This window comes from Thamnophis sirtalis, unplaced genomic scaffold, assembly GCF_051295495.1.
Source record: "Thamnophis sirtalis isolate CommonGarterSnake01/CBP01778 unplaced genomic scaffold, rThaSir2_p1.2 scaffold_4, whole genome shotgun sequence".
Taxonomy (NCBI): domain Eukaryota; kingdom Metazoa; phylum Chordata; class Lepidosauria; order Squamata; family Natricidae; genus Thamnophis; species Thamnophis sirtalis.
This window is the reverse complement of record NW_028261384.1, coordinates 22,689,746-22,703,549: the sequence shown is the minus strand read 5'-3', so window position 1 is coordinate 22,703,549 and position 13,804 is coordinate 22,689,746. Positions and strand designations below refer to the sequence as shown.

The 13,804-nt window shown below is 40.8% G+C and overlaps 1 protein-coding gene across 3 annotated transcripts in view; it reads right to left on the bottom strand.

Annotated features, from left to right (window-relative positions):
- The window catches only part of LOC106538578 (uncharacterized), a 51,395-nt gene that overhangs the window by 32,154 nt on the left and 5,437 nt on the right, over positions 1-13,804 (bottom strand). For 2 of the 3 annotated variants that reach the window (XM_087712593.1, XM_087712594.1), the window contains exons 3-6: positions 7,033-7,089; positions 6,473-6,720; positions 4,522-4,640; positions 842-970 (exon numbers count right to left, since the gene is read on the bottom strand). In XM_087712593.1, the coding sequence (XP_087568719.1) occupies positions 842-970; positions 4,522-4,640; positions 6,473-6,683 (459 nt within the window). In that variant the 5' untranslated portion in view covers positions 6,684-6,720; positions 7,033-7,089. The remainder of the gene's footprint in view (positions 1-841; positions 971-4,521; positions 4,641-6,472; positions 6,721-7,032; positions 7,090-13,804) is intronic. The other variant, XM_087712595.1, reaches the window with a different exon arrangement.

Genomic DNA, 13,804 nt, shown 5'->3' with positions numbered 1-13,804 from the left:
TGAAAATGTTGTTTACCAATAAAATACAGGACAACAATATTGAAAGAAAGTTTTTTTAAAAAGAACATGACTAGCCAACATTATTCCCATCTGCATGCTTTACCATTTCGATTATTTGACTGATTCACTGATTTACAAAAGAATTACAAGTAAATGACTGACCACTACTGCAATGCGCTCTACATGGGGCAGCCTTTGAAGAGTATTCGGAGACTACAACTCGTCCAGAATGCAGCCGCGCGAGCGATTGTGGGTGCACCTCGGTACACCAACGTTACACCTATCCTCTGCGAGCTGCACTGGCTACCGATTGGTCTCCAGATACGCTTCAAAGTGCTAGTCGTAACTTATAAAGCCCTTAATGGTATTGGACCTGGGTACTTGAGAGACCGCCTGCTGCCAATTACCTCCCATAGACCCGTTAGATCGCACAGGGTCGGCCTCCTCCGGGTTCCGTCTACCAGCCAATGCCATCTGGCTACCACCCGGGGGAGGGCCTTCTCTGTAGCAGCTCCGGCCCTTTGGAAAGAACTCCCCGCGGAGATTCGGACCCTCACCTCTCTCCAGGCCTTCCGGAAAGCCGTCAAAACCTGGGTGTGCCGGCAGGCCTGGGGTTGATGAGTTCCCCTCCCCTCTCGACTTGTATGGCTGTATGACTCTTGTGTATTTTAATTACGTGTATTGTGTTTGTATCCCCTTTTCCCCTTTCGAGTTGTTCGCCACCCTGAGTCCCTCCCGGAGAAGGGCGGCATACAAATAAACTAAATCAATCAATCAATCAATCACTGAATATCACTGGCATTTAATGTTTATAACATCTGGTTAGAAAAAAAAGTAGTACCTGATGGCCACCATATCTGTGGGTTAGCGGTAGAGACCCCAAGATTATTTTTGAACCACTGACAAGCTGTAAAAAATCATCTGAGCCTGAGACAGACATGTCTAAGTCCAGAATTTCTTCCAGGACTTCCTGAAATAGAAAAAATATATCAATCCATGAACATTATTAAGGGGTAAAAAAAAAAGTTTCACGTTAGTTATGTACATCATAGAAATCCATACTTTAGTGATGTACTCCTACGTGTTCGCCACACAATAACCACCCAATTTTCTAGACTATTAAAATTTATTGTTTTCAAGTGAGATAAATTTTCTGCCAAACCTCCGAGTAGTCAGAATTGAAGAAAAGGTGCAGAATTACAGCCTTCCTACTTCTATTTCCAAGGAATGTTAGTGGTTTTCGGTTATTATATTTGGCAAGACTCCAGATCAGGCACAGCTATAAATATCTTATTCTTTTAGAAGCAGCCCATATTCAGGAAAGAGTAGAAAGATCAGGGATTTGACACAGATAAGCTGCTTTATTGTAGATAAGAAGTCATATATTATATGCAGAAGAGCAACCTGCTGCAGAACACAGAAATCAAGCTACATATCTAGGTCAATGTCAAGATTTAAAGCCTCTTCTTCTTTCCATCTTTTTAAGTCAATAGATTGTTAATTATTATTTTCCGAGCTTGAATTTAGAATGGATTTGTTAAATATATACCAGTAGTTTTCTCTGATAAGAGCAGTATTTGTTCCTTCATTCCCTACACATTTAGACAATAAAAGGGGATGTTTTATACAATTCCACTTAAGTCAGTTGAATTCAGTATAAAGTAAATTTAGTGACCTTGGACAATTCACTTTAATTAGGTAATTGTCGAGTACTATAACATAAAAAAGGGACGTGGTAGCTCAGTGGCTAAGACGCTGAGCTTGTCGATCAGAAAGATTGGCAGTTCGATGGTTTGAATCCCTAACTCTGCGTAACAGAGAGAGCTCCCATTACTTGTCCCAGCTTCTGCCAACCTAGCAGTTTGAAAGCATATAAAAATGCAAGTAGAAAAATAGGGACCACCTTTGGTAGGAAGGTAACAGTGTTCCATGCGCCTCTGGTGTTTAGTCATGCCGGCCACATGATCATGGAGACGTCTTTGGATAATGTTGGCTCTTCGGCATTGAAACAGAAATGAGCACCACACCCTAGTCTCAGGAACAACTAGCGCATATGTGTGAAGGAAACCTTTGCCTTTATAACATAAATGCTAGATATGGTTTATGAAATCGGAACTTTAATGTCAGTATAATACTGCCCAAAGATACAATTGCATCAAATTGGTTGTTTTTCTGGCTATATTAAATTTGTTACTAAACATTCATGTGTAATTCTCCCTCATATGTTAAAATTGTGGTTCCAGATCCTAATTAAAGATAAAACCTAATGTGGTAACAGTGTTAGAAGAGACTGGGGAAATCTTCTCAGCTCAAGTGTTCAATTGCTCACCCTTTTGCAGGTGATTCCTTCCAATTTAAGCTTTGGATCCAAGTTTCTAATTAGAATTACACCTTTGCAATATCTTCACTGTTAATGGCAAAGCTGTTTCTAACAATAATGATAAACAATCTTTTGGTGCTGATTACTTATGTTCAAAATGACAGGGCTGACGAAACACAAACTGTAGTTGACTCAAAAACCAGAAAGGGACAGGAAGTAACACATGTTGACAATGAAGCTCTAGGATAGGGTTTTCAAATTGGAATTTATAACTCTCATAGGGTTCTGCAAGAATTTGATGGAGTTTCAGGAGAGATTAAAAGGGAAACAAATTTATTTGAATGCAGTCAATTTCCTGTTACTAAAGCTTTGCTCTTGATCGTGCATTCTGGATTTTTTTTAATAAGTTCCATGACCCCAAAAAGTTGAACTCCCCACTATAATAGAATTAGTACTAGGTTTAGGTATTATTAATTAAAGCAGTACTTTTCAAAGTTGGCAACTTTAAGATGTACAGACTTCAACTACTGGCTGTGGAATTCTGGGAGTTGAAGTCCACATTTCTTAAAATTACCAGATTTGAAAAACACTATTTTAAGAGTTAGATCATTTAATGTATAACCTATTATGGCAGTCCTGCGATACCTAAGGGTCATGCTTAATATCCTGTTTCTCCGAAAATAAGAGGTTCCCAGATAATAAGCTCAACTGGGCTTTTGAGCACATGCGCTAAAATAAGCCCGCCCCTGAAAATAAGCCCTCCCCAAATATATTTAAATGCTTGTGCAGCCCCCCCCCGGCCACTTCCTGGGGGAAGGAGGAAACATGCCCCATGCACCCCCCATGCACCTGCCATCTATGTGGAATGGCCTCGCAGAGGCCGCTCCTGCAAAACGTAGCTACCACACCCCTTCTCTTACTGGTGGCCGCAAAAAGAGCAGCAAGCCCAGCAACGCTAGGGTGGCAAGAATGTGCCAGAAACAGAGACAGAACCTCCAGCCCTCTCTGGATCAGCTGATCTTTAAGCGGAGGTTAAGGGGCCTCCTGCATCTCAAAAATAATAAGACCTTTCTGAAAATAAGGCCAAGTGCTTATTTCAGGGGTAAAAAGAAAATAAGACCCTGTCTTATTTTCAGGGAAACACGGTAGATATATTCAGACTGCATAAGCTTCTACAATAGGAAAGACAATAATGTGAAGTTGCCAAGGCCATATCACATAAATTATATTATTTTCTGTTTTGTTTCTTTTTATTTGGTGGCACAAAATGAAGTTTTCTTTTTTCTTTTATGAAAAATACTATTATTTATAAAAGAGATTACATCTATTCAAAGACTTACACTTCATTTTTTATTTATTTCTTGCCTCAGAATTCTGACAAAACTGTGTCAGCAGTTTTTAGCAACCTTGCATGAGAAGATGCTCTGTGTCTTTGGTCTATGACTGTAATAAACTGATTGATTGATTGAGCCTCTGTGGACAAAAGTAATTGTGATGTACTAATGGGCTAACTTGATATAACACTATTTTCCAGTGATTTTGTATCCCTGAATATGGAATTATGCAGTTGAATTATTTTTGTGTCTTGAATGACAGGGAGAAACTCCACTGATACTAGATGGTAGACTGAATGAAATAGAGGAATGTAATATAGCAAGCGTATTTATATGGGAAATATTAGGGGTGGGCTGCTACGAGTTCACCTGGATTTGGGAGAACCCTTAGCTAATGTTATGGCCGGTTCAGAGAACCCCCAAATCCCATCTCTGGCTGGCCCCTCCCACCCCACCCTTCCCCTCCCAGGAGTCTCCACGCAGCCTATTTTGGATACGAGTTAAGTGCAGGGCCCACGCGGAGGCTTGAGGAGGGGAAAAACAGGCCTCCTGAAAGTTCTGGAAGGCTGGAAACGGACCTCTTTCCAGCCTCTGAAAGGCCTCTAGAGTGCGGAGGAGGCAGTTTCCACCCTCCCAGAGGCTTGAGGAAAGCTTCCGGAGCCTGGGCAAGGCGAAAACGCCCCCCCCCCACCATGGTGAAAAAGTAGGCCACGCCAAATATTACGACGCCTACCCAGCAACCAGGCAGAGAACCCGTTGCTGAAATTTTTGAAGCCCATCCCTGGGTTACACGTTCATAAATGTCTCTTATAGACACACAGCTGCAGAGTAAAACAGCAGTTTTGTATTAAAAAATATATTCCTGACCTCTGAAACAGCTACAAGTAGAACTCTGGATTTAAATGGTGTAGGATATCCAACAGAAAAAATGCAATCTCGAACCTCACGAACATAATTCTCTTGAATATGATCAATGGGAAGTGCAGCTAGAGAGGAAAAGTAAATCAATTTCACACAGAATTCCAAAAAGGTGGCAGTGTTAAGCTTTTGCAGCAAAAATTATAGATTTTTGATTGTCTGGAAATTGAGTCATGGAATTATTTTCTTTTTCGGTGTGAAATATGTTGCTGCTTATCCAAATGCTTGTTCAAACTGAGCAAGTTAGTAAAGGGACCCCATGAATGTCCTTCAGGGTGGTTTCATTTTTTAGTTAATCTGAATAGGCTCCTTAACTAAGTAGGCAGAAAGTCATTAAAGGTCATTGCTCCTAAATCCGTCTCTTAGGTGAGTCTTTAAGCACTCTTGCATTAGTCCCCAGGAAATCTAGATCAGAGGTTTCATCGGAGAGGTCACACTTAAAGACCCACCTAAGAGAAGGATTTAGAGCAAACACCCTTAATGGGGTTTTGCAGATTTCTGATTGTGAACGACAAAATCCACAGTCAGCAATACTTTTATTAAACTAAGGCATACACTTCAGTATGCCTTAGTAAAATAGAATAGAATAAAATTTTTGGCCAAGTGTGATTGGACACACAAGGAATTTGTCTTGGTGCTTATGCTCTCAGTGTACATAAAAGAAAAGATACATTTGTGACTAATCACAAGGTACAGAACTTAATGATAGTCATAGGGTACAAATAAGCAATCAAATCATACTAGGAAACAATCAATATACATCCCAAGGAAACAAGCAACAAAGTTACAGTCATAAGTGGGAGGAGAAGGGTGATAGGAATGATGAGATTAATAGTAGTGCAGACTTAGTAAATAGTTTGACAGTGTTGACGGAATTATTTGTTTAACAGAGTGATGGCATTCGGCGAAAAACTATTGTTGTGTCTAATTGTTCTGATGTGCAGTGCTCTATAGTGTCATTTTGAGAGTCATTTTGAGAGTAGGAGTTGAAACAGTTTATGTCCAGGATGTGAGGAGTCTGTAAATATTTTCACAGCCCTCTTTTTGACTCGTGCAGTGTACAGATCCTCAATGAAAGGCAGGTTGATAGTAATTGTTTTTTCTGCACTTCTAAAAGCATATAAACTCTTCTGGTATCCACAGATGTCCACAGGAAATCTTTTTTTGGCTTACTGTAATTTTTAATGTTCAATATATTGTTTAAAATAGAACCAAGAATTAAAATGTGACACTGTTGCAAAATAAAACATTTTCCTCAGCATTATCTTTGGTTATAGAAATGTATTGATGCTCGACAAGGACCCAAAAGGAAATTTTAGAAATTAAAAATAATGGATGGCAGCAACCCATCTACTCTGAAAGGGTGAATAAATAGAGAAAGATAAGAGTGTTTGAAGAGTAATCCCATTAGATTCTGTGTGTGACTTGTTGCTTCTACAATAGCAGTATTTATTTATTTTTTGAACAATCAAATTTCTCCACAGCAGCCATTTTGGCAAATATCCACAACAATATACCAACGTTCCAAATATACGCAATAGTCCTATAAAACTGCTGGACTTAGTTTGGATTGTGTAAAAACAGTCAACAATATAATAAAAACATGTTTTTCATAGTTAGGAGATATTAATAGGAACATTTCTGAAAAATAGTATAAGATTTATTTAGGATTATATAATCCTAAATAAAAGCCGGCTAACAAGCCAAGCCAAATTCACGCTTAACTTTCACGGAAATAAACCAAATAAGGTAATCAGTCATGTTGGTTTTCATCTGCATAGCTTTCTCTAGATAGCAACTACTCTGGAATAGCACTAAGGCAAATTGTTTATCCATAAAGTCCTTGTTATAAATGATTTTTTCCAACAAAAATATGTACATGTTATCAGAGGTTAAGTACCTGTGAACAATTCTGTGGAAAGTTTCCATTTATCCAAAGTAGTTAATTTCAGTTTCTTTTCACAATGATCTTGATCCAAATTTGATGCATTAATGTAATTATGGATGTGGCTAAAACTACTTGCAGCAATTGGGTCAATGAGGTAACATCCAGAATGATATACCAATGTTAATGATGAAAACCACCACAAAAATGCCCAGCAGCCAGTCATACTAAGTCCTGCAACTTTTCTTAAATCATGATCAATTCTGTAGGGAAACAAATGTGATTGATATTCATAATGAGACACAGCTTTATTTCTGACCCTTTACATTTATAAAAACAACTTCCTTGCAGTTTTAGTTTCATACATATATAGGCGAATAGCAATTCCATTTTTCCATTCATTATTTTTTTCTCCAGCCAAGAAAAATCTGTTAAAATATTATTTTCTTTTAAAGATAATATTAGATCATAATCTTTTATAGACAAAAAAAAATTGGAAAGATTCTGAAATAGCCACAATACAGGAATAATTGCTAAAGATGAGAGAACTAAAAGAGATGGTAAAATTAACTTACTTGATTAGAAAAAGATCAACATTTGTCAATGACTGGAAATCCCTTATGGATTTTTTCCTGGAAAAAAAAATGAGATAAAGGACATGAATAATGGGTTTGAAGATTAAAAATGTAGCTTATGGAAGAAGGAATTAAAATGTAACTTTAAAGAGAGAAGATAAAAGAAAAAAGCATTTATAACTGTAAAAAAGATGGGAAACTGCTTTATCATCTTTTTCCCCCTTTTTCTATTTTCTTTCTTAATTACCATACTCAATTGTTTGGATTTTATTGATTATTTTTTAATATTTGTATTATTTTTATCTTGTAAAAAATATTGAATAAAAATTATGTTTAAAAAAAGATCAGTCCGTTAGGGACCTCAATTAATCAGTTCAATCAGAATAGAGCTTGAAGGGATCTGAGATCTTCTAGTCCAAACCCCTGCTCAAACTGAAGACCCCATACCATTTCAGACACGCAAATGACCAGTGTCTTCTTAAAAGCCTCCAGTGATGAAGAACTTCTGGAGGCAAGCTGTTTCATTGATTTAGTTGTCCTCACTATTAGGAAGTTTATATTTAGTTCTAGGTTGCTTCTCTCCTTGATTAGTTTCCATCCATTGTTTCTTGTCTTTCCTTCTGGTGTTTTGGAAAATATGTTGACTACTTCTTCTTTGTGGCAATTTCTCAAATACTAGAATTCTGCTATCATGTGCCCCCTTGTCCTTCTTTTCCCTAGACTAGCCAAACCCAAATCCAGCAACCATTCGTCATATGTTTTGTCTCCAGGCCTCTAATCATCTTAGCTGTTCTTCTTTGAACATTTTTCAAAGTCACAACATCTTTTTTGTAATGTGGTGACCAAAACTGGATACAGTATTCCAGGTTTGGCCGTACCAAGGCTTTATAAAGCAGTACTTTTGATTTTGATTCTATGCCTCTGTTTATACAACTAAGGATTGTATTAGCTTTTTTGGCTGCTACTGCACACTGCTGACTCATGTTTAAGTGATCATCCACTAGGATTCCAAGATAAAATTAAATTTTATCTAAATCAGATATAGGCAATCCACAAACTGTATAGGAGTACTAATTTCTTTTTATGGCTCTCAAAGTATTTCAAGATAATGCCACTGCAATTTGGTAGCAAAATTACGGATTTCTGGTACTGCAGTTTTTTTTCCTTTTGTGCTACAATAAAGAAATCAAATTATCAGGAAGATTAATATTTCTATTAAATGCCTTTATTTCCTTCCTGTTCAATCCATTATTCTTGTTAAATTAATTATTCCATTTTTATTATATCCTTTCAAAAAGCACTGTTTACCAAATACCTCCTTTCTTAACAAACACTCTTTCAGCCCCTGTTCAATCTTTGGATGATGCGGAATGAATGGTACTTACAACCAGTCTTTAACATTCTGGCCATTACAACATAGTATACTATAGCTTTTACTGTCATTGTACATCACATATACAACGAAATTGGTTACCTCATGGTTACATGAATGCAGGCTTTGCGACCATAACTATAGGCTTCTGATAAACAATACAAATGGCAGTCATGTGCTTAATTGCAATAGTCCGAGCTCGGAGGGAAAGCACGGAGACTGATTGCTAGAACAACTGCTTTATTTTAAGAACTAACAGCGAACGAATAACAATTTAACCTGACAGCCCTTATATAGCCTAGCTGTCAAACAGTTAACCAACAGAAAGCCTGGAATCTTCCCGCCAGACTGCAGTTTCGTCTGGACCAATCAGCGCTTGCCAATTATGTGATTGATGTTCCCGGTTGTAGTCATGGTGACGTAACACTCCTTACCCCTCCCCCCCGGATTGCACAGACGTAGTCCTTAAGGTAGGCGGGCTTCTAGTGCGTCCTCTCCAAGGGTCTTAGTTCTGGGTTGGCTGCCGGGGAAGGAGGTTGTGCTGATTCTACCTCTGCTGCTGTTGGTGCTTGCTGGTTGAGGCCCTCTGGAGACTCCGCCCTCGCTGGATTATGGGAAATGACAGGTCATCTGATGAGAACGAGGCGGGTATAGAAGCGAGGGTAGTCTCAGATGGACTGAAGTCTGGCTGGCAGGCGGCAGAGATAGGCATGTTTGGGAATGGCTCCCTGCTACGCACAGCGGGTTGAGCTAATAGATTGGGTGGCATGTCGCGGCGCCACATCTGGTGCACATGGCGGTGCCACTGTCATCTGTCCTGTAACTGCACCCTATAAGAACACAGGCCAGTTACTTGAATAATAGGTCCCTCAAACCACTTCGAGTCTGTTATAAAATTTCGTGCAAATACTCTATCCCCTAGACCGAAACTACAGGTGTGTCCCAGCGGCTCCGGAGGGGAGTCCATGTGAGAGGTAGGATGCAACCGGTCCAGTAATGTGCAGAGACAGCGGCCCATTAAAAGTTCCGTGGGATTTTTCCCTGATGTTGGGCAAGGTGTGATGTGTTAGGCCAGTAAGTATTGATTAATTTTCTGTTCCCACTGTCCTGGTCCCATGTGCTATAGAGCCTCCTTAGCGGATTGGACAGTCCGTTCTGCCTGCCCATTGCTAGAAGGGTGATAGGGAGCGACCAATGCATGTCTAATACCCAGACTGGACAGGAAGGCTTGGAAAACAGCAGATATCAATTGCGGCCCGTTATCAGATACTATGGTTTCTGGTAAGCCATGTGTGATGAAAAGGCACTACAATTCTTTTATGGTGGTCTGCATATTTCTACCCACTTTGAAAAAGCATCTACCATTATCAGAAAATTGTGGCTATTCACTGGGCCAGCAAAATCCAAATGCAGATGGGCCCATGGGCCCTTTGGCAATTCCCATGTCCTAGTGGGGGCTGCTGGAGGATTAGGTCTGGATAACTGATGAGGTTGACATTCTGCCACCCAGATAGCTATTTCTTCATCTGATTTGGGCCACCAGACGTAGCTGCGGCCTAAAGCCTTCAGTCTGGTGACGCCCGGGTGCCCTTCGTGGAGGTGGTGCAGAATGGGAGTACAAAGAGATGGGGACACTGCAACTCTCTGCCCCCACAATAGACAGCCCTTAAGTTCCGACAGTTCCAGCCGCCTGCGATAATAGGGCAGGAACTGCTCGGCAACATCTCAAAGTGTCCAGGTGTCCCATGTGTTTCCCAGGGCGGAATTCTAAGCAGTAGCAATATGCCGCTAAGAATTCTGTCCAGCATGTCATCCTAGGGGATAGTATACAGGGAATTGGGCAGTCCCCTCCTATTATTCCTAATAGTGGCTTATGATCTGTTTGCAGTATGAAGGGGCGGCCATATAGATAATGATGGAACACATGAGCTTCGCAGCTGCCCCATCTCCAAAATGCGGAAGAGTCCAATAGCCTATACAAAGGTTCCGCAACAGAAGCCTTGGGAGGTAAAAACATGGCGTAGAATTTTAAAATCCCCAAAAAGGCTTGCAGCTCTGTTTTATTGGTGGGGGTTGGAGCCTTTTTAATGGCTTCTACCTTTGCATGGATGCCCCGGGCATCTATATGAAATCCCAGGAAGTCTACGGATTCTACCCCAATGCGGCACTTGGATTTTTTAAATTTGAGTCCCGCCTTGTGGAATCTTTGTAATACGGCCCTGAGCTTGGATAGCAGGGCCTCCCAACTTTGTGCTGCTATCAGCACATCATTGAAATAGGGTAACACCCCTGGCAGCCCATGGAGCAGTTGCTCCATGATGCTTTGAAAAATGCCTGGGGCCACGCAGACTCCAAACTGGAGTCTGCGGCATCGGAACACTCCGTGATGTGTAACAATCGTTTGAGCGTCCGCGGTAGTGTCATCCACTGTCAATTGCTGGTAAGCTTGAGCTAAGTCAAGCTTAGCAAATATGCGGCCCCTGCCCAGTGAATGCAACAAGTGTTGCACCATAGGGACAGGGTAAGGATGAGCTTGAAGGGCTTTATTTAAAGTTGATTTGTAATCCGCACAGGTCCTGATGGATCCGTCGGATTTGATAGGTATAACTATAGATAATCCATAGGCTCTAATACCCCCTGCTGTAGTAGCTTGTCTAACTCAGCATCTACCGTACTCTAGAGAGCGAAGGGAACCTGCCTGGCCTTCAAACGGATCGGGGTTACACTAGGGTCCAGATTAAAAGATATTGGGGACCCCCTATATTTACCAAGGGACTCACTAAATACATCAAACTCCCTGGCCAGGTCTTCAAATTCAGCAGTGCAATCCGTGGCGTGGATGCCTGTAATGGAAAAACCCAAAGCCGCAAACCACTTTAACCCCATTAAGGTAGCCTATGGTCCATCCACCACCATTAACGGCAGGGATCCTTTAAATTGGCCATATTCCACAGTGAACATCCCATAGCCAATAACTGGTATTGGATTATTTTAGTAATCCCTTAAAAAGCAGCTGCCCCGTGCCAAATTGGTTTTTTTAACTTTGGGCAGTAGCCGCTTGAGTTCCCCAACCGATAATTGATTTAGTAGACCCCATGTCCACCTACATTCTACATGGAGTCGCCTCAATCAGTACACTGATGAACAGCTTCTTGCAGCTGGCACTCCTCACAGCTGCGGTATTGGCTGTGTCCATATTGTCCTCCCCGCGGTCTATGGCATGGCAGTCAACTTTGGTCTGGAATGAATGCCTGTCCTTAGGTCAGTAGTCAGGGCGACCGGCCGGCTTGTCTTCTCTTGGAAGGGCGGCGCAGCAAACAGAAGCAAGATGTGCGCAGCTTCCACTGGCGGTTTGCGGTCAAATTTAAACGGCTGACATCTTCAGCTGCCCCCTCTTCGTCCTCATCTGCAGCCACCTGATGATTGATCATGGCTGCAGCTGAGGGCTCATTATGCGCGGCCTGTATTCTTCGAATTTCAGCCACAGATAGGTCTGACGGTTCGGCCGCTCTTGCCTCATCAAAAGCAATGGTCAAATCTAAATCAGACTTTGCCAACAACCAGCGCTGAAGTCGCAGGTCTTTAATGCCACAAATTAGCTGCTCTAGCAAGGCTTCTTCTAAATCAGGGAAATCGCAGTAAATTGCTGCTCTTCTCAGAGAAGACATAAACTGGTTTATGGATTCAGTTTATTTCTGCCTACACAATCAGAAAGAATATATCCTGGCAAAACGTGAGGGAGCAGGAGCGTAGTATGCCTTCAACATGGCCAATAAAGTGTCCCATGGGACAGCATGGACAGAAGCTGGAGCAGCTAGAGCCCAGGCCATGGAAAATGTTTCTGGGCCACATACACTTAGGAAATATCCCCTCTTCCTTTCGGGAGATATTTCAGCCAAATCATGAGCTAAAATGAAACATTCGAATCGCAGCATGAATGTTTCCCAAGATTCTTTCTCCAGGGCGAAAGCTTCAAAAGGAAGTACTGCCGTTAGTTTTGCCATTGCTTTTAATTACAAGGTAGTTCTGAGGGATCGTTAAAAAATTTCCCTCAGAATCCTACCTTCATCGCCAGTGCTATAGTCTGAGCTCTGAGGTAAGGCACGGAGACAGATTGCTGGAACAACTGCTTTGTTTTAAGAACTAACAGCAAACGAACAACAATTTAACCTGACAGTTCTTATATAGCCTAGCTGTCAAACAGTTAACCAATGGGAAGCCTGGAATCTTCCCGCCAGACTGCAGTTGCGTCTGGACCAATCAGCGCTTGCCAATTATGTGATTGACATTCCCGGTTGTAGTCATGGCGACGTAACATTAATGATGGTATGGGATTTGCTTAATAGCAACCAGATATGCCGAAACTTCTGCCATTAAGCAGTGCAGTGACATGATGATGTGCTTTATAACCACATCACTTAATGAAAGATGGTGATTGAGAAATATCTCAATCACCATCATTAATCAACAACTGCAGATCAGACAAGTCTGTTTTCTCTCAAAGAAGTCAAATAATCATGATCTATGGGCTGACCATAGATTTCCAAAAGTCAATGGTGGAATCAAGTACTTGTGCAAACAGTTACATTTTCTCCACCAATGGCAATCTTTCCTGATATTATTTTCAGTGGCTGGATGACATTTTGGCTATATTTACCACTGAATAGCATTCTGATTTATCAATTCAAGCAGATTAGCACTATTTCCTGGCATAAACACCAGTTACCAAACTGGGCAGTTTTGTTTAAAAAAACAAAAACAAAAAACACCCTGTACTCGTATTCTGGATTCCTTTCAAGATGCTGATTTTTACCTTGAGTCTGCCTCACTATGAAACAAAAGATAGCCTTTGGTTAATGATTGTGATTGAGATAGAGATTTATGTCACTGAGTTATACAGTTATAATGCCCAACATCATGTAGTGCTAGTTTCCAGCACTAATTATTTCAATGTGATAGGGCAAAGAGGATGAGAATTATTAGAATTATTATCGTACAAACCCTAACCCCAAAAGTTAAATATCCCTAGGATATTGAAGAATCCCAAAGCCAATGATAATGAAAATAAAGAACAAGCCCAAATGTAATAACACAGCAATTTCCTAGATAGGATAGTCCATCAGTGATCAAGGAGTCTCAAAGTTTTATCCTACACAAAGCCAAACTGTAATAGTTCCAGATTACTCAGCAGCACATAGTAGATCTGAGTTTACATTACCATTGGCTTGTTGATATGACTGAGACCAGCAATGATTGTTTAATCCAGTGGTGACATTCAAATTTTTTTACTACTGATTCTGTGGGCTTGGTGGGTGTGGCATGGCATGGCTTGGTGGGCATGACAGGGGAAGGATACTGTAAAATCTTCCCACCCAACTCCAGGGGAAGGTTATTGTAAAA